Here is a 27767-nt window from a genome sequence, read left to right on the forward strand (position 1 = left end):
TGTGTGCGTTCCAATTAAATTATTATTGTTGCACTGTTAGATAAACACAATATTTTTAAAACTTTTCTGCCTCTTAGTACTTTTTCGATAAACTAGTGTTTATCGAGATATTTTGAATATTTGTCGAATCCACCACATATTTTTATATGGTTAAGTACGATTGTAGAGAGCTGTTAATAATCTGAAAATTTATTTACAATGTACATTTTTGGGTATATTTTGAAAAAGAAGTCACATCTCGATAAAAGGTTACTTATCAAAAATAGACTAAGAGGCAAAAAAGTTTTAAAAACACTGTGTTTAACTAATGGTTTTGTTTTGTTTTGTTTTTTTATTTCCACGGGACAAGCCCAATAAAATGGTACCACAATAATAGTTTAATTGGAACGTACACAAACATTTGGGGGGTTTAAAGGAACAAAACCCCCATAAAATTTGTATGTAAATATATTAAAAAAGAAGCCGTATCTCGATAAAAACTCGCTTATAGAAAAAATACTAAGAGGCAAAAAAGTTTTAAAAACGTTGTGTTTAACTAATGGTACCACAATAATGAATTAATTGGAACGTACACAAAAGTTTGGGGGGCTTAAGGGAACAAAACCCCCATAAAATTTTTATGGGGTGGACAAATTTCACTATAATTTTTTTTTAAGATGTTCATGCCATAAGGATGCCCCATGTCCATTTTCAATATAAAATCTCTAATAGTTTTCGATATATTGAAAAAAATCGATTTTCATTTTGTAACTTCAAAGGGCTGTAACTTTTTTTATGAGCACATTTGTACTAAGGTAAGTTAGGTTCAATGGAACTATTTTTGACCCCAGAATGTGTGGTATAATTTATGACCAATCTTTTCGGGACACCCTGTATATCTATACCTATACAAATTACCTATAACTGAGAACCTACTGAGAAATACGATTTGATATAACTGAGAACCTACTGAGAAATACCTTGTACCTACTGAGAAACACGATTCTCGTTATGATTACTTTATACAAGAGTAACGATTTGTAACGAATACTCGAAAGTGACAGTAATCAACATCACTATTCGGCACTACATTAATGCAAACAGATTACACAAGGGGTTTTTGGGGTTACTGAACACGAATACGCCATCAGCATTGACCCCCGGAGCACCTAATGCATACGGTCACTGCTAGGGCACGTCATCTTCTGAAGTTTCGAAAGTTTTTAGCAAACTCCTTATAAGTGACCTTGTGCCCAAGGTCACTGCTAAGGAGTTTGGAGGGTTTTGGGCTCCAGGTGCACCGTGGAGTACAATTTATTAAGTTTAATAATATTTATAGTGCAAGTATGATATCATTTACCAAGGTTTTTTTTAATCTCTACGAACGCTTTTAACAGAAGTGCAATAGTTATTCAAGTAAAAACAGTAATATAAAACAAGGGTAATAAAGGTTGCATTCAGATACTATATACACATATTTATACAAAGAGAACATTTAATAAAATATTGTTAAATTGATTCAGACCAGTCTTAAAAGAATTTACCACAAGATTTTTGTGTACATATTTATTATTAAAATTAGTTATTAATAATAATTATCAATTGTAAAGAGTAAATAAATAATGATTATTTTCAGAATTCCTATAAAATTGGGGTTTTTCCTGTGTTGAATAAATGTATGCTTCAATTTCTTTAATTTACTATTTTACTTCCACAAGAAACCGTTATCAAAATTCAAAATTTATTTTAAAAGTCTGTGATGAAATCGATGAAATATAACAGAATGATACCTAAAGCTTGTCACGCACGGGGAGCTAAACTATAATATATATATATTATAGATTTATTCGCGCAACATGCCCCGAACGTATCCTGAACCTCTCTCTGGGTAAGTTTAGGATACGTTCGGGGCATGCTGCGCAAATAAATATATAATATATATTATAGTTTAGTGGTTTAGCTCCCCGTGCGTGACAATCTTTATACGACAGATGTATGACATTACTCTAGGCTTCGACAGATGGCGTTACCGGAAAGAGAATTGTTCTTTAGCTGTCATCCAGCGTACATCATCTGTCAAAATTTTAAGCATTTTAAGCATCGTAAAATGGGGTGAATAGGAACAAAACTTCACTAACCAATAACAATAATCTTCCTAAACATATATTACTTTCGTTGGGCTATTTAATTTTTTTCAAGTTGGCTAACGTGATATGGCGTTAAGAAATTTAGGTTTGTGTTGTTGGCGTCACTGGTTCCTATGTTCTCGGCGTGAAAACAAAGTCGTTAATTTTGAGGTTTTTCTCATCTTAAAAAACTTTCTCAGTAAGTACAAAATCTCTGTCAAAATAGATTGAAGAGTACTCTTTTTTTTGTTTATTCTAACCTTTATAACGATATAAAATGATTGTATTTTGATTTATCTGTTAACTTTTTTTGTTAACAATAAGTATTACTGTTCACGTCATGAATTTGAGATATGTGGGGTGAATAGGAACATAATATTTACCGTGTTGCCATTCACCCTATACATTAGAAATTACTTTTTTTATCTAATATCTCCATAGAGTAAGACCAAACGAAACAACATCTCATCTAACGACAAATTATACATATTATATTGATCAAAACAAAGAGAATAGAAAGAACCATACCTTGCAAAACGTGTTTCTAGCGGTTAGCTATTGTCTCCAATCCAAAACAAACTTCTAACAGGGTTCTCAACCACGCGTGGTATTAATGAGCACAATTTTTCCAACTATTATGAGCACTAATTATCAGCATCCGGCTCGGAGGACCAAATGTGGATTCCGTAAATTTGAAATAAATATTTATACGGTTTTCTGCAATCATCAGAACTGCTGTCCAAAAAGTTTAAATGTATGTCAAGACGCAACAAGACCCATGAAGATTATGTGACGCAAAATAGTTGAGGAATGGAAAACAGGACCAACCTTAACATTAGCCTTCCAGTTAACATCAGCAATGTTTTATCTTATTCTGACAAATCTATATTTAATATCTTAAGTTTATAAATGATTCTAAGATAAAAATTTAAACATATTTATAACAAAATTCTGTGGCAAAAAGACTCTTTGTCTAATGCCATCTCTTTCTCTCCACACACACACACACACACACACACACACACACACACACACACACACACACACACACACACACACACACACACACACAAAACAGGACCAGGCAGGAATGAATACACAATAGCTAAAGACAAGTTTCTTAGACTATTAAAGAAATAGTCTTTCAGAGAAAAATGCCAAATCAGAGTTTAAAAAATATTTTTCTTTTCAACAATATATTTTTCCAACAATACAAACTTTATATTTATATGTTTATGTTACTTTACACCTTAGACACTTTTTACCTCTTTCTATTGACCCTAAAAATGTACAAATAGGAAGACAATAGTTTTTACAGGTGTTCCCATTCACCCCTCTTGGTGGGGTGAATAGGAACACCAGGTTTTGATTTTTCTTGTGATTAAAGTATTAACTTTAAAATTTTTTAACATTTAAATATCAAAACAGGAAAGTAATACCCAAATAACAATGCATAAGTTTTATGTTTGCAACATGTGTTACTGCCATTTTTTTCAGTTTAAAGTTGAAAACCGTTCCTATTCACCCCATTTTACGGTAGTAGTCGAAAGAGTGTGTTTGATGTTAAACTGAACATTTTTAATGATAATTCCGTGATAACTTTGTAATACAACCTACAGGCTATTCTATAGCTATAATAACCGAGTGAAGGAGAAGTAAAACTAATATTTATTTAAAGAGACGGTAGAGAGGACATTATCAAAAATTGTTCAATACTTCAATAGTCTTAAAACTGGTCTAAATTCAATTTTTTTAAAAGTAAAGTGTCTATATAATTATGAACAAATTTGAGACAACCACGAAAATATTATGTACAGGCTTCTTAAAACCAACAAACTACTGCGAATTGTTAACAACAGGTTATCTTAATCAATATAAGATTTATATGGAGAATAAAACATTATTATTGTATTCGATCGTTATATTGGGTACTGGTATAAAATAAGGAGGCATGATTTACCAAATTAAAATGTATATTTATGAATTCTGCTTCAGTTACTGAAGTAGAATTCATTATCAACGGAATGTCTCAAATATGCGAGCTACAGAAATATTAGCAGTGTTGACACAATTATACAAAATATAGTTTCTTGTGAAAATAACAAGTTCGTTTATGTAAGTAAAAAAGAGTAAGTTCCGCCATAAAAAAGATTTAAATTTTTGTCTCTTCTTATATTTACGGCTCAGTTCAAACAAATTTCGCATATTTATCATGCCCCCCATTCTATATAGTTACCTTATTTTCTTTAAATAAAACAAGACTATCTACGTATCTTAACATTGTACTCATAATTTCTTACAACCGAAAACGGTTAAAGATTAACATTTTAACTGGGATGGTCAAGAAACAGTAAAATACGATTAGTAAATACACACAACACATTAAAATGGCCCCAAAAGACAAATAGGAGGCTAAATAGTGCCTCATACCGAACACGTTTGTTAACAACACAATAACGAATAAGTTGTACAACTGATATAATGTAATTTTATAGAATTTATCATATTGATAATAAATACAATGAAACAATTATTGTTTAAATAACAGTAAAAATAGAACAGATGTAAACAGCAAGTAATAATAATTTATCAAATACAAGAAACATATACAGTGTGTTGGAATAAGTGTTACTCCCCCTATTAACTTATTTATTTTAGCATATATGTTTCGAACTTTACACGATCCCTATTCAGGTGACAGTCATAACTTTGATTTGTTTAAATGAGAAAGTACATCATGTGACACCTCATTTACTTGGCTTTTGAAATACTGATTACAAAAATCTATAATATGTACCTACTTTAATACTTTTTAACAGCGCATGCGCAAAATTTCGTCGAATGCCTTTTAAATACTTTGATTTTTTACGAATCCTGAGAAAACTAATAAGTATTTTTGAAAAATTTAAACGCAGAATGAAAGACTACATTATTAGCGAGGGCCGAAAGTCCCTTGGAATAAAGAAAAAGTTTCTTTTGAATAATATATTTGAAATTAAAAATCTCACTTAATTTTCTCTTCCTTTTCACCCCTGTAACTTACTAAAATAAACATCGATATAGAAGTTTTCCGGGACTTTCAGCCCTCGGCAATACTGTAATCTTTCTTTCTGCGTTTAAATTTTTCAAAAATACTTATTAGTTTTCTCAGGATTCGAAAAAAATTAATGGATTTAAAAAGCACTCGGCCGAAATGTTGCGCCTACGATCTTAAAAAGTATTATACATTTTTGTAATCAGTATTGCAAAAGCTTTTAAATGAGGTGTCACATGATATATTTTCCCATTTAAAAAAATCAAAGTTATTACTGTCATCTGAAGAGGGATCGCGTAAAGTTCGAAACATTGATGCTATAATCTATGATTATTTTAAAAATCGGCCTGTCCGAGCGTTTTGCTTATGTGCTAAAAATAAATAAGTTGATAAGGGGGGAGGCAGTAACACTTATTCCAGCGCACTGTATTTTTTGTAGGCTAAGTATTGGGTAATTTTGGAATAAACCTCGTAGTACATCTGGTTGTAGTAGCATGATACGATAGTTACACGCACTCAGATATTGATGATTATTTTTCAAATTGAAAAATTCATTCTATATGAAGAGAAAATATTTTCGATTACAATGGGGATGAATTTGAAGCAGTTTTTCAGGTATAAAAATTTAATTGAACCTCAGATCTATTAACCATTGCAAAATATGTGTGATGAATTATGCTGCTGTAGTTATTATTCTCTGATTCCCCTTAAAAAAGTTCTAAACCTACCACACTATGCTTTAGAGTACGTTGAAAAATAGAATAAATACTTTTTTTTTGTTAACAGTATTAGATTTAAATTTAGTACTTACACGATAGGCACTTATGGCAGTCGTTATTATATAAAATATAAAACAAAATACTTGGTTTTTTTTTCGCCTAATAGTCATACGAATAAAAATATTTAAATCTCGACCAGTACTAATCAAAAATAAATATAATAAAGGGCTAGTGATTAGAAGAATATTTGGTCACTATGTCTTTAGTAAATTTGGCAAGATGGAAGGCGATTTCCCTGATATTTCCGAAATGGAGTTCAAGAGATTTGGTGTCGTTATTCTGATTGGAGGTTTGTAGGGCTGAGCATTCGGGATGAAGTCTTGACACTAACTCTACCATCAGTTTCAGTCGATCTGCTTCTTGTTCCTGCAACAATAATTTCATTTTGCTGAGAATGTCAATTTGAGACCCCAAAAAAAATTCAAAAAAGTTTGCCTTACCCCCAGGCTTCCTCTAAATCCTCTCACGTAGGGGGAAAGCGGACAACAATGATTTACCAAGAATACGTAAGCCGTAGCAAAAATGTTTCAAAATAGAAATAATCTACCTGAGATAATTTTGAACAAAAATTAGCTCTTTTTGTGTAGAATGATTCGTTCTCCCAAAACAACGCTTAAGGGGATGGGTACGTATTTTCGGCTGCATTGCTATTCAAATGGGGATTCATTTTTTTCGAATCCTGAGAAAACGAAAAGGTATTTTTGAAAAATTTAAACGCAGAATGAAAGATTACGTTTTTACCGAGGGCCGAAAGTCCCTGAAAACTTCTATAATGTTTATTTTAATAAATTACAGGGGTGAAAAACTAAGAGAAAATGTAGTGTGATTTTAATTTCAAATATCTCATTCACAAGAAACTTTTTATTTATTCTAAGGGACTTTCGGCCCTCGATAATAATTTAGTCTTTCATTCTGCGTTTAAATGTTTTAAAAATATTTATTAGTTTTTTCAGGATTCGAAAAAAAAATGGTCCGTGGTGATATTTTCCAAATCGAACATTCGCTATCTTTGTCATACAACGCACTGAGTCAAATAGAATATGATGACAAGACAGTGACAGTTTTAAATATTTGACATGACATCGGGAATATTTTGAGTTGTTGGTTAAATAATATTGATAGTGTATTTGATAAATAATTGATTTAAGACGTGAACTTAATAAAAAGTTATTTATTGTTTATTATTTATGGAAGATCCAAGCAGAGAATACATCTGGATATATTCTGTGATCCAAGTATTTTTTTGTAAAAGATGTTCAAAATTGTAAGCGTTCCATAGTAGCATTATTAAAAAATCACTTTAACACTTTTTCTTTTTTCTCGATTGAGTATTAGTTTTTGTTGTACAGTATATAAATTATTACAATCACTGAATACATAGTGAAAAAATTATCACATTTAATAACTGAATTAATAATTTGCAATTATACAAATAACAGTTACCAAAGAACATTCAAAAGCCATCTCTTTAAAGTTAATGATGACATTGTCAAGTAGAATGACATTCTAGTAATGTTTACATATCCATATCAGTGTGAATTTTACTACACGTAATTTGCCGTGTAAAGACCAAAAAAGTAGGGATAGCCGTAAAATATTTTCGAAATATGTACCGATTGCCTTAAAGCGATTTTTAATGTCACTTGCGCACAATTTGACATTTCTTAGACTTAATGATACACAACTTGGTCTTCGCGCAAAAGTCTAAGAACGCGTGAAGCTCTTTTTACACTTAATACACTGATACAAGGTGCCTGGACGTCAATCAAGATATAATACGCATTTTATCGACTATAATAAAGCATTCGATAAAGTACAACATGAACAATTGAATCGTTTGATGTTGATAGGGGTAAGCGCCATTTTATACTTTTCGAGTTATAGTAAGAAACCCTTTATAGTAAGAAACCCTAGTTATAGTAAGAAACCTCTTTCTATATCCGCGTTATTTGATGCTGAAAGGACGCAAACACTGATGACTTGAATGGATATAGTTTATACTGCAAAACTGTACGAACGTTACTGAAATAACGAGAATCTTCTAATAAACGGAATCAATGTCGAATGAGTGGACAAATATGCATATCAACACCTTCAGCGCCACGGGTGGTTAACAAAATTTTCATTCTGGGCCAAAATGTTTTTTTGGGCGAATAGAGATTTTTATGTTATTTTAAGGTGACAAGCAATTTTTTTATTTATTTGCAGTTTATTTTCGTATTTTTCTATTTTTGTATGTTTATATGAATTTCTAGTTACATATAACCAGTTATACCAGGAAATTGGCTCAGGCCATAACATTATTCTCTACATATAAAAACTTAAGAAAGTGTATCCTTTTAGGAGACACAACCGATCGAACACAACGAGCCATGTGTATCTTTTTCGGTACACAGCGTTGAGGACAGTGTGTATCTAAAAGGATACACTGGCGCTGAGGGTGTTAAAACAATGATTAACTCCACAAATGATTACTTCCAGGAAACCAAAATTAAAATAGAACGGACTAGAGCAAATTTCAACAAAATAAGAAGAGTGTCCTGCACAAGGGATTTAAGTTTCTATAAACTTAATTAGAATACTTTGTAAGAGTTAAGATGTTTTATTCTTAATGTTGTTCTGAAGCTATTGTCTTGTGGCATTTTAGAATCAACTATTTTCAATGGGAAATAATTCACAAGTTTACCAAAAAAATGATTTTATTAACGTTTCGACGCCCAAGTCGGGTGTCGTTGTCAAAATACACAATAATACTAGATTAAACAAAAATGTTGTTGCTTAGCAAAAAATTCTTCTAATAATTTATTTAATCTGACTCATTTATATCGACAATTCAGACATGTATTATACATTTTAAAGTAGAAGCCTTTAAAATGGTATTGCCAATATTGATGTTGCGTTCCTGGGACGACTTTACTAAAAGATAGTTTATTCGATTACATGAAATCACCCTCAACTCAAGAATATCCGCCACAAAAAATCATAGCATGTGATCTGTCTTTAAAAAGACAACCAAATGCAACGGTGGCAGTAAAATTCTCGCGCTAGAGATTCCATAGTAAATCACGAGGGAAAACCAGATTGTGGTGGAAAACCAGATTATAAACCTCGTGATTTACTATGGAATTTTTAGCGCGAGAATTTTACTACCACCGTTGCATTTGGTTGTCTTTTTAAAGACAGATTACATGCTATGATTTTTTGTGGCGGATATTCTTGAGTTGAGGTTGATTTCATGTAATCGAATGAACTATCTTTTAGTAAAGTCGTCCCAGGAACGCAACTCATCAATATTGGCAATACCATTTTAAAGTCTTCTATTTTAAAATGTATAATACATGTCTGAATTGCTGATATAAATTAGTCAGATTTTAAATAAATTATTAGAATTTTTTGCCAAGCAACAACATTTTTGTTTAATCTAGTAATATTTTGTATTTTGACAACGACACCCGACTTGGGCGTCGAAACGTTAATAAAATCATTTTTTTGGTAAAATTGTAGCTTATTTCCCATTGAAAATAGTTGATTATGTTTTATACTTTGCACAAAAACGGCGCTTATGAAAAAAGAGAAGATGGATTTTTTGTCACAAATTGAACGAGGAATTCAACAATGATTTTTAATTTGAAATATCTCAGTGGCGTATTATTTTTGTTTCTTTAAAAAATTCATACCATTGCCCATGTACGCGCCAATGATGAATATAAAGCTCTTAATTATGTAAAAAATGCACAATAACTACCTCTTAAGGCTCACCAAATTTCATTACAATGTTGCCAGTAGTTTCGACAAAAACGTAAAAAATGTGTAAATTTTTTTGTACTTCAACGCCCTGTATCATGAGAACGGATGGCGTTACAAAATGTTTTACTAAACAAACCTTAATTATTTTTCAGCTTTTTACCGATCCTAGAGACGTTACCTTTTTTAAACACCTGTATATTTACTGTAAGAACTATAGCTTACCTTTGGCAAGAATGAAGCTAACCTACACACGGACACTTTAACTTTTTCGGCACTTGACACACATTCTTCTTTATCGGGTTCTTGAATGGCTTTACACAAATGTTGAATAGTCCATGTGATTTGTTCGGTACACTTTAAAATCGTCTCTCGGTTCTGTGGCGATGAATAAAGGCTTTGGGTACCTCTAGCGTCACCGTGTTTCATCTAAAATGTTATTGAGTATTACTATTAATGCATTGCCGGATAAATAAAATACTATAGTGCAGACAATTCATATAAAGAAAGATCAACATTGTATCAATAACAAGACAGATATTGAGGCTCTCCAATATACACTCCTGTCCAAAAAAATCGGGACACCTTAAAATGGGTCATTTTTGATTTCTCGAATCTCCTAAACATGTTGGTCCGATTTTAGTGATTTTTTTAATATGTTATAGCCTTATTCTCTAAAGATATGGATGTAGTAATAGTGTTGCTGAACAGGTAAATGTCATTGTATACCGGGTGTAACAATAATACTGTGTTTTTTCTTGAAAGTTCGTAACACCCTGTGGAATATTCTAGCATTTAAAAAATATCGAAATTATAACTCAATTGTAGCCCGAGCCTTTCTTAACATTCTGCTTTTTGACTCATTCACTTATGTTGGATAATGAAAAAGTTAGGCACTTTGACAACTAGCCATGTTTTTTATCAATACAGGGTGTTTCTAAATAAGTGCGACAAACTTTAGGGGTTAATTCTGCATGAAAAAATAATGACAGTTTGCTCTATAAACATATGTACGCAAATGCTTCGGTTCCGAGATACGGGATGTTGAATTTTTTCTTACAAACTGACGATTTATTTATTGCTCTAAAACTGATTGAGATATGCAAATGGAATTTGGCAGGTTTTAAGAGGTAGTTATTTCACATTTTTTGACAGACAACTAAAAATTTTATATTCACATTGGCGTGCATACAGGTAATATGACCGGGTAATATGACCCGTATGCACGCCAATAACTGACTCTTAAAACCCACTAAATTTCATTTAACCGGTTTTAGAGCAATAAATAAATCGTCAGTGTGTAAGAAAAAATTCAACATCCTGTATCTCGGAAACGAAGCATTTGAAGACATATGTTTATAAATCAAACGGCCATTATTTTTCATGCAAAATTACCCCTTAAAGTTTGTCGTATTTAGAAACGTAGTATACAGGGTGTTTCAATAATAATTGTCCATATAGTAACTGGAGAGACCTTAGCACAAAATACGAAGATTTAACCTAAAACACTTAAATAAAATGTGGTTCCTTACTAAGTTACAGGGTGTTTTATCTAAAAATTTAAAAACTATTTTTGCTCAGAATTTTAAAACTATTAGACGTATCCTTTTCATACTTGGCAGGAAGTATAGGTACTGTACAAACTACTTAATTATGTTAAACAAACGTTTCTGGCTATTGCCAGAGGCGTACGATGGGGGAAAGTGAATGGTTTACCCTTTCCAAATTCTACGCCACTGGCGGAATTGCTATTTTAGTTCAATTTTTGGATTTTCCAATACATTCTATGAAAATAATATACCCTTCATTCGTAACGATAAAGTCATTAATTTTCGAGATATTTGAAGTTAAAAATGAAACGACACGGTTATTTTGATTAATGTATTGTGTCGCTTCATTTTTAATTTCAAATATCTCGAAAACTAATTATTTTATCGTTACGAATGAAGAGTATATTATTTACATAAAAAGTATTGTAAAATCAAAAAATTACACTAAAATACCAATTTCGTCAGTGGCGTAGAATTTGGGAAGGGTCAACCAGCCACTATCCCCTGCCGTACGCCTCTGGTAGTAGCTAGAAACGTTTGTTTATCTTAATTTAGTAGGGTGTACAGTACCTACACTTTCTGCCAAGTATGATAAGGATACGCCAAATAGTTTTAAAGTACTGGGTACAAATAATTTTTAAATTTTAATCATATGAATCATATCGTAAATTAATCAAAATAACTGTGCCGTTTCATATTTAACTTCAAATATCTCGAAAACTAATGACTTTATCGTTACCAATGAAGAGTATATTATGTACGTAGAAAGTATTGGAAAATCTAAAAATGGCACTAAAATCGCCACTTCAGTGGCGTAGAATTTGAGAAGGGTCAACCATTCACTACCCCCTGTCGTACGCCTCTGGTAGTAGCTATAAACGTTTGTTTATCATAATTTAGTAGGGTGTATAGTAGTTGCACTTTTTGCCAAGTATGAAAAGGATACGTTGAATAGTTTTAAAATGGTGAGCGAAAATAGTTTATAAATTTTTAGATAAAACACCCTGTAACTCAGTAAGGAACGACATTTTATTTAAGCGTTTTAGGTTAAATCTTCTTATTTTGTGCTAAGGTTTCTCTAGTTACTATATGGACAAATATTAATGAAACACCCTGTATAGAAACACCCTGTATTGATGAAGAACATGGCTAGTTGTCAAAGTACCTAACTTTTTCATTGTCCAACATAAGTGAATGAGTCAAAAAGCAGAATGTTAAGAAAGGCTAAGGCTACAATTGAGACATAATTTCGATATTTTTTAAATGCTAGAATATTCCACAGGGTGCTACGAACTTTCAGGAAAAAACACAGTAGATTGTTACACCCGGTATACAATGACATTTATCTGTTCAGCAACACTATTACTACATCCATATTATTAGAGAATAAGGCTAAAACATATTAAAAAAATCACTAAAATCGGACAACAGGTTTAGGAGATTCGAGAAATCAAAAATGACCCATTTTTAAGGTGTCCCGATTTTTTTGGCCAGGAGTGTATTATATCAAACTAGCAAATACTGCAGACATAAATAGAAATTGTATTTAAGAAATGTTTAAGCAATTACAATGCTTATTGAAAATGGAGAATAGATAGCCGAAACGTTTAAGCAATAATAAAGTGTTTTATTTATAACAGATCGACAAAACCAGGTATTAAAGTTTCTATTTAAAAATTCACGATCAGGAAATAACAAACAATATAATGTGACTTACTTGGTTCTTCATTGCTTGCCAATTTGGCACTTTCCCGATTCCTTCTCTTGTTTCGTACATACTAGTTGGTCTTTGAATGCGCTTGCTTCTTCTAAAATCTATTTCATCAGCAGATACACCATTACTAACTGTCTCGTCACTTCCTTGAACCTGGAAAGTACAATAAAATTATTATTATCCTAAATATGTATTAAAATTCTAACGTTAATGTCATAATATAATCAGCCTTGAAGCGTAATTCTAATCTTCTCTTCCTTAGTTAGACTAGTATGTTAAAATAATCTCTCTCCTATCGCGCTACAGCCCAAGTCGCTGCCTGGCCTCCTCCAGCATCCGCCTCCACATATCTCTGTCCCTAGCTGCTCTCCTCCCTCAATATATCTTTAGCATCGGTTCTCACTTCGTCTATCCACCTCTTTCTTGGTCTTCCTACTGACCGACGTCCTATCATAGTTCCGCCAAGTGTTTTACTAGATGTTCTCTCGTTATCCAGTCTTATAAGGTGACCTACCCAGCGCAATCTTTGTATTTTTGCATAATTTGCTATAGAAGGTTATAACGGTCCGAAAGTAATTATATTTTTGCTCTATCCTGTATACTAAGTCCGTTAATCATGTGCTGTGTTTCAGAGTATTACGTAATTCGTTTTCTCACAATGTTGGATTGATTTTGTGTTCTCATGGATATCGATAGATTCGATCTTTTATCTGAGAGACCTCGATATGTTCCGTACCGCAAAGGAATTGAGACTCGTAATCTTTTACTAAATGTATTTTTGGCGTCTGTTAGACCGGAATATGTTATTTTGAAGCTCATTTATTTATGTTGAGAATTCCTTAACAGAGATTAAGTGGTTCTGAGTTGTTTATATAATATACTTGTTGGTATCCAGTGGGCCAGCTGTGCGAGAAGCTGGATCAGCGAAAAACGTGAGAATGTTTAGAGCTGAGACATAGATATCAGAATTTCGTTGAGTGAATCCTATTTGCGGGAGAATAAGTTATTACCTTTGAAGGCCTGGTTGAAGTTTGCTTAAACCTTTTCTATTCGTTTTGAGATAAGAGTGGAAATTGGCGAATTTTTTTGATTGGTAAAACCGGGCATGGTTGAGTACGATACAAAAATGGGGAGATGGAGTGAGTTTTGGGTGTTAGAGGAGTTCGAAGTATATTCGAGATCAGTTATGAAAGATCAGTTCTAAGCAGTCGAAAAGAGCGATCAGTTCTAGAGAGCTAGAATAAGAAGTTTGTGCCTTTCCGTCAGCAAGCCTTGCATTGCTGACGGAGAAAATTGTTGAAAATAGTTCAATGGAGAAAATTAGTTGTTTGTATTTAGTACAGTTTCTTGTGAGTTTTTGTTCCAGAGCCGAAGTAGGCTCAAGTGGCTGCTGTGGTCGTAGAGAATGTAAATTCTCGACCGTATTTTGTGTTTTTAGTGATGGATTAAACACATCCATTAGTTTTCTTTTGTCGAAAAGTTCTTCGTTTCTTTCAATTAAGTTTAATTAATAACAATAATAATAATATAATATACACGAACAATGGAATTTCATCTCTAATATAATTAGTACCTGTACTTTGTCTGTAAAATTGAGTGTCGTTATGTGCGTGACAACAAATGTGCCGTAACATCAGGACAATGTTTAACACCGTAACTGCCGCATGATGAATGGACTATGGATCAACCACGGATAAAGGACACATCAAGGTACTTGCGCTGTTTTTAATTGTTGAACTCTTACGTTTTCTTGCGAATTGATGAAACTTTATTTTTTTTTTTTGATAACAACTTTGCTGAATTTTTTTTGTTTCAATAAAGTAAGAATTATGTTTAATTACTAGATTTTCTTTACCAATCTCTATTATCGTTATAAAGTAATCACGCATGAAAGTAGCCTACGGTAAGTACAGATATTTCAAATAACCGGCATTCTTAGTTTAATATATTTTTAAGTAAACATATGATATGATATTTTCTTTTTTAATTATGGCACCCCCCGAGCAGTTGAGTTTCAATTTTATTTAACATCTATTAAGAATCCACACCCCTAGGTCTCTGACGACTTAGAGCTACCGAGGTATATCAAAAAGTTAAGTAGCACCAAGTATATTTTTATATTTTGTTAAATTAGTCATGTTACATATTTTTTGCCTTTGTTATCTATAGGCGTGCTACATTAAAATGTCGCCCACTGTGTTTGGGGTATACCTAGTGCCACAAGGTTCTTTGTAATATTAGTATAACTCGTAGTTGAACCTTATTCTCCATATACCATTGGTGCCATTGTCGCAAATGGGTCCCAAAATCCTGCTTAATATCTTCTTTCAAAAGTATTAAGGTTTATTGTCTTTTCAGGCATGACTACTCATGACTCATGTTTTTACGCCATATGTTGCTATTGGTCGTATGATGGTTTTATATATTTTAAAATTTACTTCTCTATGGATGTCTTTGGATCCAAACACCTGTGACAGAGAGAAGTATGCTTTGTTAGCAAGTATTTGATTCTGTATTTCCTCCTCCTAGCTGCCATCCTCAGCTGTCTGTTTACCCAGGTATGTGAGTTGTTTCACTACTTCTCTTTTAACGTTGTCTATTGTCAAATTTTGCAAGTTTCATTGGTTCCTTGCTTGTAAAGGGTCAAAATCATCAGCGAAAGGCAAAAATCTCCTGATAAGGACCGTAGTCAAGTAAGTACAAAAATCTTACCTGTAAATGATTCTACGAATATAAACTGTAAATACTAACCTCTGAAATAAACTCCAATGAATCAAATCCGCTATCTCCATTCGTTCTGGACGTCAATTTACCTTCAGACAATCTACTCCTAAGATCCGTATTTTCCGTTTGCAACACTTTTACACACTGCCTCAACTTCATTACTTCGGCTCGAAGATCTGTGATGGTATTATCAGAGTTCTTCAGCTGCTTCGTAAGCTGTTCCAGGACTTTATTCGTTTTGCTAATACTATCTAGAGATACTATACTGTCTTTGTCGCTGTTGCTGGTCGGAGGTTTGTCTGATCTTGGAGACTAAAACAAAATCATTGATTTTAAAAATACCGAGATATGAGTAGAGATATATGGTTCTTTTCATGAGCATTTTTCAGTGCGTCACAAATGATAGAAAAAAAGGTAAGTCCGTGATAATATACATTTTAGTGACATGACATTTTAGTTAAATCTGACAGTTGTCACATTTTATTTGCAATTTGGCATAAAATCAAATCAATTGTGTTTATTGCATTTATAAAATGGTATTTTCTTTGATTTGTATAGTCTTATAAATTGTACAGATTATATTCGTAGATATATTATACAGGGTGTAACAAAAATACAGGTCATAAATTTAATCACATATTCTGGGACCAAAAATAATACGATTGAACTTAACTTACCTTAGTACAAATGTGCACATAAAAAAAGTTACAGCCCTTTTAAGTTACAAAATGAAAATCGATTTTTTCGAATGTATCGAAAACTATTGAAGATTTTTGATTAAAAATGGACATGTGGCATTCTTATGGCAGTAGCATCTTAAGAAAAAATTATAGTGAAATTTGGACACACCATAAAAATTTTATGGGGGTTTTGTTCTTTTAAACACCCCCAAACTATTGTGTACGTTCCAATTAAATTATTATTGTAGTACCATTAGTTAAAAACAATGTTTCTAAAACTTTTTTGCCTCAGTACTTTTTCGAAAAATCAGTTTTTATCGAGATATTTCGAATATTTGTCAAATCCACCACATATTTGTATATGGTTAAGTACGATTATGGAGACTTAGTAATAATATGAACATTTATTTATGATTTACATTTTTAGGGCTATTTTGAACCATATTCAAAAATAAGTCATATCTCGATAAAAGGTGCCTTTTCGAAAAAATACAAAGAGGCAAAAAAGTTTTAAAAACACTGTGTTTATACCACTGTGTATATAATGGTACCACAATAATAATTTAATTGAGACGTACTCAAAAGTTTGGAGAGGTTTAAGGGAACAAAATCCCCATAAAATTTTTATGGGGTGCACAAATTTCACTATAATTTTTCTTTAAGATGTTCCTGCCATAAGAATGCCACATGTCCATTTTCAATAAAAAAATCTCCAATAGTTTTCGATATATTCGAAAAAATCGATTTTCATTTTGTAACTTCAAAGGGCTGTAACTTTTTTTATCTGCATATTTGTACTAAGGTAAGCTAGGTTCATTCGAACTATTTTTGGTCCCAGAATATGTGATTTCATTTATGACCTGTATTTTTGTTACACCCTGTATAATTCGGAAATATTTTTTTTTCGATTATAGCGCCATCTATTGACAACTAGAATAAATGCTATAAATGCCACCGACGAAATGTAATCACCGACGTGCGTTTTTTTCTGTCACATGCAATTTAATGCGTTAGAAAGAAATCGAAAAACTGTGACGCACTGAAAGATCCTCATGAGAAAAAGCATACCAAGATTTGACTAGGGAATAAATAAATTTTTATCTATAGTAAAATTCTGAAGCGATCGTCACGAAAGTAACGTCACGAAATAGTTGGAAGAGTTTATTTACGCGACGTGGGGAGTCCTATATACTATATATATAGTAAACTTTTTTAATGTTATTAAAATCTATAACAAGGATAATAACTAATAGTGGTTTTATGTATTTTCGAATGTACATAAAATTGTTAAAATAAATAAATAAGCTTTGTAAATCGATGATTTAAAAAAGTTTTAAAATAAAAAATAATAAACAAATATTAAAATAATATATTCATTTTTAAAACTACATATTATTTAAATTTTCAAAATATAGAAAACATAGTATTAAGCCTCGCGCTAGGCTACATACAGTACCGCATACTGTACCACCTTTTTTTACAGAACAGCGAATCCGTAATACTTTGAAGGAAAACTATACTACACAATAAAAGTATGAACATTTCAGATAAAAAGATTAAGATGAGCAAGCCAATGCCCTAACATTACATTATTTACTATGGCTTAATTAATATTACAGAAATTAACATTACCTCTTCATCGGGAATAACAGCATAATCATCATCAGAAGCTACAGAGTCATACAGAGGATCTTCGTCTACAGTTGACACTTCCCGCAGTTGTGAGATATTACCTGAAATTTTTTTTATGCAATGAATTTTGTTTTTGGTCTTTATTATTATTTTTATGACTATTAATGACGTGACTCTACAGGGTGTCCCGGAAAATAGTGCGTTCCTTAAAGGTCTAGGCAGAGGGCACCATGTAGAACAAAAAACTCTTATAACATTTTTTTCTAAATGCAACCGTTTAACCAAAAAATTAAAATACATTTTGGTATGCAAATTTAAATCTGACAACTATGTGCGGTACGCAAAAAGCATAGACAGTCCCATGTAAATAGATAACTAGAAGATAGATAGTAAACAGATAGTTTTAAAGAATCCTGTTTAGTGTCAATGCCGAAAATGTTTTCGAATCGCAAGTGTATTACCTATTATGTTATTACGTTGATTATTTATGGCAGATCACTAAATGGAGAGGCATACTATAATTATTTTCTTTCAAAATGTTTTGCCGGTATTTCTCGTCGTATGAATGGTGTTTGTGAAAGGTTACTTGAAACATCTATTCGGTATAATAATTATTTTTAAGTAAGTACAACTTAGTTATTTTAGTTCACAAGTAAACAAATTACTGAGACATTATCTGGTGTATTTAAGTTCCACTGTAAACTATTAAAACTATGTAATTTAGTTAAAATCCTCAGCAATACTCAGCATTCAACACATTTAAACCTTACTAAATACATAATACTAGTTCAGTTAAAAGATGTGTTTTTATGTTAAAAGATGTGTAATTCGTTTAAAATTATGCAATAGGTATTTCAATACATTTCAAAAGAAAATAATTTTAGTAAACAAATAGTAAATACATAAGTACCTACTATTAGGTTGGATTATTTTAAATACTGTAAATCACAAACGAGTTCTTATTATCTGTTATTATTCCGTAGTGCGTCCGATGTTGCCAGTTTATTAAAATTTCCAAACATTAAAATACAGGTATATGGAAAACAATGTTAACTTTTTTTTGAAACGGTTAACTTTAGAAAAAAATGTTATAGGACTTTCTTGTTCCAAATTGTGTATTCTCTCCATACCTTAAAGGAACGCACTATTTTCCGGGACACCCTGTATATCTGATTAGAAGAAAAATTAAACTATTATGACTTACTTTTATCAGATACCATCTGTCGTCTCTGCGTATCAACTAAAATATCGTATACCAAACTTTTAAGCTCGGGAGTCGAAAATCTAGCCAGTTTTTGTCTTCCTTGGTTTCGTGTAGTAGATAACGTGTTGTCGACTGGTAGAAAAGGGACGTCATTAAGGTCTGTAGTGTCAGCACAGCTGAGCCAAACTGCAAAATTTAATTGCGTCTTTATTATATTTTAACTAATTAAAATATCTTTATTATCGTCATCAACAAAGCTGTACAATTACTTGTAGGTATTATTACCAATGCATGTGCGTATTAAATTTATATTTTTGAGGAGGCCTATTTACTGATGTTGGGGGTTTTTACATTTCTTCTTGCTGCTGCACTCTGTATGCCAGTCCTTAGTAATTAAGTCTTTTACATTATTTTGCTATGTTGTCTTACAGTCTTCATCTGCATCTAGTCCATAGTGGAGTCCAGTTGGATATCCTTATCAACATCTCTAACCATGATATAATATATTAAACAGAGGGAGCTACTGAAAGACAATAGTAAAACTACTGGACCTAAGAAATCAAACCATGAGGATTTTCAAATATTTTAGTCTAGGTTCTTGACTTGATGAGAGACTTTTCTTTTTTAACATGTTATAAATAAATAATAATAAGCCAGTAAAAATAATTCCTAGTCAGTGAAGAAATTAAAAGAAGAATAGTGCTCGCCAATAAGTGCTACTATTAAGAAGACAGATGGGCTCAAAAATACCTAGAAAAATTAAATTGACGGTCTACAAAACACTAATAAGCCCAGTGCTAACATATGGCTCAGAAACTTGGTAACTTAGAATGACCAAGAAAGAACAAGGTTTGTGGCGCAGGCGTTACAACTGACGTTGTACAATTCATTAAGGTAGCACGCCTTAGATGGATAGGTCATGTAATCAGGCGAGAGGAAGCTGCCATAGTCAGAAAAGTTTTTGACCGAAGAGGGTCGATAAGACATCGAGCAAGAGGAAGACCGAGACTTCGCGGTCAAAAAAAACTGGTACACTTTTTTTCCCAATGTAAACCTGTGTTCAGACTGGACACAATGGCTCGTGAATCACGGCGTTGTTGCCAGCATAGATAATGGAATTGCACTAAATCTAAATACAAAAAATAACGTTCAAAAATCATAGTGGTGAATCGTAAAACGGGCCATAGGTAACTCAATGTAAAATTTTAAACTGTTAAATTCCTCCTTCAATAATCATTTTACAAGGGTTTGTAGGGGATTAAAATCTGTATTAAAAACAAAAGCTAAAATTGTTCTAGGATTTAAACACATTCCAACATTTTGGAAAATACCTACATTTGCCACGTGTTTAAAAGTTAGGCCCACGTTATTATTTACCTGATTGTTCGCACACTATTGACTGAATAAAACATCTTTATTATTATTACTTTCTCCTCAACTGAGACTATCTTATCAATTTTATTATTTTTTAAACAAGAAATGATAAAATAAAATTTTGACAGTTCAAAAATTGTCAATATTTATAATAACTTCACTGTGACCGAACGCAACCGACACACATTATGGTAATGTGTGTGGCCTAACTTTGGCGTATTTCTGTGAAAAATTCTTATTATATGATAAGATTATATATCATGATTCGAAAAAAATTAATACATTTAATAAAACACATTGAACATTTTGACAGGCGTCATTTTCCACCTATGTGCTTAATATTTCAGCAGTTTCGAATTTTATTGTAATACATAATATTTAAGTTCCACACTTGTTCACTGTAAAAGTTATTCATTTTCTATTAATTTCAAATTTTAATTTTTCCAGTGTGTTTTATTTATTAGTATCCCACAACTTTACGAGAAACCCTTCACATTTCTCGATTTTAAATTAAACATAATAATTTAATGTCATGTCTAGAGTTATTATCTGTCATTCATGTCATATCTGTAATAAAAGATAATACAACAGGAATTAATTTATGGGTACTTAATTGAGATGATGGAACATTACAAAATTAATAAGAGAATTTTTTATGATGTTTAAATAAATGTGACTGACTAATCGAGAATGCTCGATGTTGTTTTAATTTTTAGTAAACCTACTAAAAACTTGCGGTCTGCCGCACAGCCCTGCTTTTACCTGGTTTGATATAATATTTTAGTTGAACTGGCAACGTTGCCTAGAAATAAGAATGACATATGTGACAAGACCAATTTACACAACTAGAAAAACACGATTTTCGGTTATACGACTTGTACCAGTTTTTTTCGGTACGAAGTGTACCAAGACAACACAGAAACTGATTTTTAGAATCTATTGGAATTAGAGCATGGAGAAGAGTTGCCAGAGACAGGGGCGAATGGAGGATTGTTCTGAAGAAGGCTTTGGCTCATAAAGAGCTGTAACGCCACTGATGATGAAAAATAATTCCTAACACTACCAATACTTACTTGCTTCTGTCTCCCTCCTATCTACTTCATCATATACATCCATAGCTAGTTCTTCAAAAACGTGATTGCTTAACTAAAAATAAGATAATAAAGAGTATTATTTTTAAAAAATATATTATTTGCCACAGAAATAAAAAATCACAATTATTTATAAAATTCTAACAACCAAGTCATCTAAACATTGTCTTTACAATGCCTTTAGATCGTTAATAGGGTACATTAGCGCGCAGAAAATGCGTTTCAAGACTGCAGCTTTATTAAAGTCGATTATCTAGAACAAGAAATCGAACTGACTGACTTGGCAACATTTAGCGCGCCTATGTGTATAATTATTATAATCACAATATTGTGCCTTCATTTTTGTTAGTGTCACATACTGCAGACACACTTTGCCGCACTTTCGAAAAAAAAATATTGATGATGCGCTGATGTAGCCTCTTAAGAAAACTATCTTGCCCTGCAATGTAGGCTTTTACAGCGTCTATCATCTCTTTGCTGAAAAAAAATTTATGACCTCTAAGATATTTTTCGATAGTTTCTTGTAGACAGATAACTGTAGATAACTAGGTACTACTCAAAAATTTACTATTGTGTAAGTTTATATATTCGTATTTTCTATTTTTAAACAAATTAATGACTAAATTGAAGGGGATGGTACATAGTTTCGGCTCCAATGCTATTTAAATGGGATTCATTTTTTTCAAATCCTGAGAAAACTGTATTTTTGAAAAATTTAAATGCAGAATGAAAGATTACGTTTTTACCGAGGGCCGAAAGTCACTGAAAACTTCTGTAATGTTTATTTTAATAAGTTACAGGGGTGAAAAACTAAGAGAAAATGTAGTGTGATTTTTAATTTCAAATATCTCGTTCAAAAGAAACTTTTTATTTATTCTAAGGGACTTTCGGCCCTCGATAATAATTTAGTCTTTCATTCCGCGTTTAAATTTTTTAAAAATATTTATTAGTTTTTCAGGATTTGAAAAAAATGGACACCATGTCCGTGGTGATATTTTCCAAATCGAACATTCGCTATCTTTGTCATACAACGCACTGAGTCAAATAGAATATGGTGACAAGACAGTGACAATTTTAAATATTTGACATGGCATCGGGAATATTTTGAGCTGTTGATTAAATAATATTGATAGTGTATTTGATAAATAATTGATTAAAAAAAAAAAGAAAAAAAGACGTGAAATTAATAAAAAGGTATTTATTGTTTATTAGTTATGGAAGATCCAAGCAGAGAATACAACAGGACATATTCTGTGATCAAAGTATTTTGTTGTTAAAGATGTTCAAAATTGTAAGCGTTCCATAGTAACAATATATTATTAAAAAATTACTTTATCACTTTTCCTCTTTTCTCAATTTAGTATTAGTTTTTGTTGTACAGTATATAAATTATTACAATCACTGAATACATAGCTAGTGAAACAATTATCATATTAATTAACTGAATTAATGATGCAATTATACAAGTAACAGTTATCCAAGAACATTCAAAAGCCATCTCTTTAAAGTTAATGATGACATTTGTCAAGTAATGTTTACATATCCATACCAGTGAGAATTTTACTACACGTAATTTGCAGTGTAAAGACAGAAAAAGTAGGGATAGCCATAAAATATTTGCGCCCATGCCCTTAATCAACAAAAGAAAAGACATTATCAAATACCTTTTGTAGTTTGGTCAGTGATTGTGAATTTGATTTAAATCCAGTCTGTGGTATATAAAAATGGATTCCATTTGTGTGATCTGGCTTCCTAAGTGATAAGTAATAACTGAAGGTATCAGTGACTTCATATTGGCTGTCTGTGAGTCGATTTATTAAGTCTTTATTGGTTAGGGCTCTGGAAATAAACAGATAAAAAATTAATATATAGCAACATATTCATTCTCTGAGGAAAAACTAACAAATTTTGAAACCGTTAGACAGAGTGCTTGTTGCGCTCTCTAAACGACTGAATTTGCAACTTGGCTTCGTGTAGCAACGAGATAAAAATGGTTTTTCATTTTTATTAGGTAAAAAATTGTTCTAATTTAAAATGCATTTATGTTTACCTCGCATAATCGATAGGCGTTTTTCCTTGACTGTCAGGGCAAGATGGATCAGCTCCATACACTAACAATAATTCCACTTGTAGTTTCTGATCAGATTTAGTAGCAACATGAAGTGGAGTAGATCCCTTTTCCTACAATAGCAAAAGACAATGCAAAACTTTTGAGATGAATAGAAAATATGTTACAGGCTTAACATTTAGGCTTAACATTTAGATTCAGACAGTACTGGGTGAGGATTACCCCGTTTACTGCAAGCAAAACAACAGAATGAAATGAAATCGCTGCACTGTCGTTGCTAGTTTTATAAATATTATGGTATAGCTAAAGATCTGCAAAATTGCATATCTACATAATGAAATTTTATGTTGTAGAAGCTAAAGTACAAAACTTCGTTACATCTAAACTTTAAATAGATAGCACTCATAGAATAATATTAAGTGGTTGGAATACTTCCGTATAAGTAGGTCTTGATCTAGCTGGAATTCGGGGGCCTGGTCTGGTTAGCTGTTGGAATTTTGGTTCTGGCCAGATTGGCCATGTACCAAATCCTGTACATCACTACATAATAGAGATAGTGCAAACACTCGTGACCACGGCGCAGTAGACGAAATTTGGTTTGGTCCCTACTTCCATGCGAAACGCACTGTGCTATGCAACGTGAAAATGTCCACCTTCGCGCAGTTCCATGGTCAGGAGTGTTTGCACTATCTCTACCTATAAGTATACTTACATCATGAAAATAGTTGGGGTCTGCTCCTAAAGCAAGTAGTCTAAATGATGTTTCCAGGTTTGGAGTTCGTACACTAGCATGGAGTTGTTTTCCCAGCTCATTTTCTACACTTATCAGCCCATCTTCATAGTTTTCTCTGAATGCATATGTGCACTGAAGATGTTTTTGTCTAATGTATTCCTGCTTCACACTAGTAGAACAATATTTTATTGATTTTGTATATTTAAAAACTATTTAATTAATCTAATATACTAAACATCAGCATGCATAGGTACTAACTGTTAGATTTTTTACTGCCTTTAATACATTATAATAACTCATTCTCCAATTCATTGATCATATTAATATAATATACCTAAGTGAAAGCAGCTAAAATGTTGAGATTTATCACTTTTAATTCAAAAGGGTTATTTTTTGTTTGTATCTACTTGTATGAGCTCTTTAAATGTATGTTATATTTACTGTAATGGGGGTTTCCTGTCACAATAAATAAATAAATTACAAATACATTAACCCTTTCAGTGTGGCGTTAAATAGTAGGGAGTTGCGCAGTGCGGTCCTGCTCTGCTTAATTAAAAGTTAATGGGACGAGAGTGCATCAGTGCGCCTTTCGCATTTTATCCACAATTAACAAAGCACACCAGTGCGCTTTCCACATTGAAAGGGTTAATTAAATGCATAAAAGCCAACATAGCAACTTATTAACCTTTGTAAACCTGAGCGAGGTGCAGTTCGCTCCCAGACTTCAATTTGTGGCCATATTTTCAAAAATATTTTTTATTTAATTTCCTTTATGGTATGTTTCTTAAATATATTTATAATTTAGCATAAGAAAATTTTGATAGATTGTTGTTTATTCCAACAAGTTGTAGCCTTGGGGTTTAGCCACTCCTCGTGACTGGGGGGCGTTAATATAATAGTCTTCCTATGATGAACAAGGTCATCATAGTCTCCCACTCGGTTTATTATTGTCATGGACTGGCTCATGAGAAAAAGCAGCAACCGTTAAACTAGGATACACTGGAATACCTTTGAACAATTAGATTTGAATATGCAGATGATGTATGCCTACTTTCAGTAAAGAGACAGAGCATGCAGAAAAAAGTGAGAAATTAGCCAAAGAAGGTAAAAAAGTGGGTATTGAGATAAACATGAATAAAACTGAATTAATGAAGATTAACACATTGGGAGAAATGGGCGTACAAATAGAAAACCAAGAGCTGAAATCAGTGGAAAGAGTCAGTTATCTAGGAAGCATACTGAACATGACAGGAAGAGTAGAGGAGAATATTTAAACATGAATTGGCAAAGCACAGACAGCATACTATATGTTAAATAATACAGTAGAGCGTCGATTATCCGAACTAATTGGGGGACATGAATGTTCGGAAAATCGATTTGTTCGGATAATCGAACTATATAGATATAGTCATACATATTTATCCACAAGTTAATTAAAGCCATATTTATTTATATCTTGATAATGACACATAGCAATTAAACAAAAAAGTGCAGTCTTTGCAACAACACATTTTTGGATAGAATATTGAAGAAAATTGAAGATATTTTAAGTGTTAATTACTAACGCTCACTCGGTACTTGACTGCGGGGCGCTGGAGTTCGGATAAGCAGTCATTCGGTTGATCAACGTTCAGATAATCGACGCTCTACTGTATATGGAAATCTAATGAGATAAAACTGGACACCATAGTAAAAAATTTTCAATGTAAAGGCAGTACTGTTATACGGATCACAAACTTGGAATAACAAAACATAACACTGGAAAGATTCAATCCTTCATCAATAAATGCTTAAGAAAAATTTTAAGAATATTTTGGCCCAAGGAGATCACAAACTCAAACTTATGGAAAAAAAACTAAACAAGAACCAGTACATAAAGAAACAAAGAGAACATGGAAATGGTTGGGCCATACTCTGAGGAAACGGGACACAGACATAATGAAACAAGCATTGGAATTCCATCCTCAAGGAAAATGGAAACAGGGGAGGCCAATAAATACATGGAAGAAAACAATTATTAAAAAAGCAGAAAATGTCAGCCTAACCTGGAAAGAAGTCCAAGAAAAATCACAGGATCAGCAAAAATGGAAAATGACTGTAATGCCCTGTGTTCCACTGGGAACGAAGAGAATAAGTGATGAACAACCCTACTGTATTTTTATGTTACCTTTTTTACATGTCTCATATCAACAGGAAAGACACTAATAGATAAAAAATGTGTAAACAGGACTTATTTAGTGAGGCAATATTTACAGCAATTTGATTGGGTACAATGAAACCAAATTTTATCAATATACCTATTATCATTGAATAGATAACTAAAAAAGCTAAAACCCATAAAAATGAATGAGTAATAGATAAACGAAAAGTAAATTAAATCAAATTTATGAATGAACAACAAACTAGAGTATGTATTGTTTTATATCTACATAAGTACAATATTATAAGGTGTTTCCTGTATACATGCATTATATTATTTTTTGTCCTCCAATTATTCTATTATTAGTCATTACTCATTTTGTAAATACTCCCACATGATTGACACTTGTGGAAGATTAACAATAACATAATTATTATATTTGTGTATTGCACAAGACTCTAATTTTGGTTGAAATGAGAACAAACACAAAATAAAGCTGACAATAAAGTTATACCTTAAGGGATCTTTAGCATTTGGCTTCTTTTTCATTAATTTTCCTCCATTTTCAAGTAAAGCATTCTCCCAAATGTTATTCGCACCGTTATTATTTAATGCATAAACCATCTAAAACATAAATAATGAGTTCTCTTTAACATACACCAATTAAAAATATTTACATTGAGTTGATTTGGTTGCCATGTACTTTTTGGTATAGACTTGACCTGAGAGATGTGTCTTCCTAAACTTCTGTGGATGCTGCAGCACTGAGTGCATAATAATATTCCTTTATTCACTGAGGCCCAAGTGGCTTCTGAAAATCCGAATTAGTTAGTGAATTAATCTGTGTGTAACTACATAAATTGTTAATAAAATTTACCTAGAGCTCCGCAGTCACCGCATATTTCCATATTGTTATGCTTGGATTTTGCACGAGACATTGTTAAATTGTCACTGTTAACAGATAATATATTTAAAACTAAATAAAAATACAAAATAAACACAATAAAAATATAATTATAAATAAGACTACTACACCATTTTTATTTTCATGTCAACTACTAAACGTCAAAATTCTTATTCTCTAGGAAATTTAGGTAAAACGGACGTTTCGTTTTGAGACACAGCCAAGGCTTTAATTTTTTTTGACATTCGTAAATGTCCACTTACATCAACAATTCGCGAACTCAATCGACTA

At 32.1% G+C, this 27767-nt stretch overlaps 1 protein-coding gene across 1 annotated transcript; it reads right to left on the bottom strand.

The window, feature by feature from the left end:
• Positions 1 to 1866: 1866 nt before the first annotated feature.
• On the bottom strand, positions 1867 to 27633 carry LOC114332595 (ARF GTPase-activating protein Git). The gene is made up of 13 exons (XM_028282421.2): positions 27450 to 27633; positions 27250 to 27383; positions 27087 to 27196; positions 24412 to 24601; positions 23682 to 23812; positions 23296 to 23470; positions 21614 to 21686; positions 19167 to 19352; positions 17963 to 18063; positions 15678 to 15962; positions 12930 to 13079; positions 9888 to 10091; positions 1867 to 6284 (listed from the first exon to the last, which is right to left on the bottom strand). The coding sequence occupies exons 1-13, from the start codon at positions 27508 to 27510 to the stop codon at positions 6087 to 6089; spliced, it is 1998 nt and encodes a 665-aa protein (XP_028138222.1). The 5' UTR covers positions 27511 to 27633; the 3' UTR covers positions 1867 to 6086.
• Between the last annotated feature and the right edge of the window lie 134 nt (positions 27634 to 27767).

The sequence above is a fragment of the Diabrotica virgifera genome, chromosome 5 (assembly GCF_917563875.1).
Source record: "Diabrotica virgifera virgifera chromosome 5, PGI_DIABVI_V3a".
Lineage (NCBI taxonomy): Eukaryota > Metazoa > Arthropoda > Insecta > Coleoptera > Chrysomelidae > Diabrotica > Diabrotica virgifera.

Bases quoted from the DNA above. Each gene is read 5' to 3' on its own strand.
- LOC114332595 (XM_028282421.2), bottom strand. From the start codon at position 27,510: ATGTCTCGTGCAAAATCCAAGCATAACAATATGGAAATATGCGGTGAC. The intron at 27,197-27,249 runs GTAAATATTTTT...TTTATGTTTTAG, and splicing joins GGCAACCAAATCAACTCAAT to ATGGTTTATGCATTAAATAA. The intron at 10,092-12,929 runs GTAAGTCACATT...ATAACATTTTAG, and splicing joins GGCAAGCAATGAAGAACCAA to ATGAAACACGGTGACGCTAG.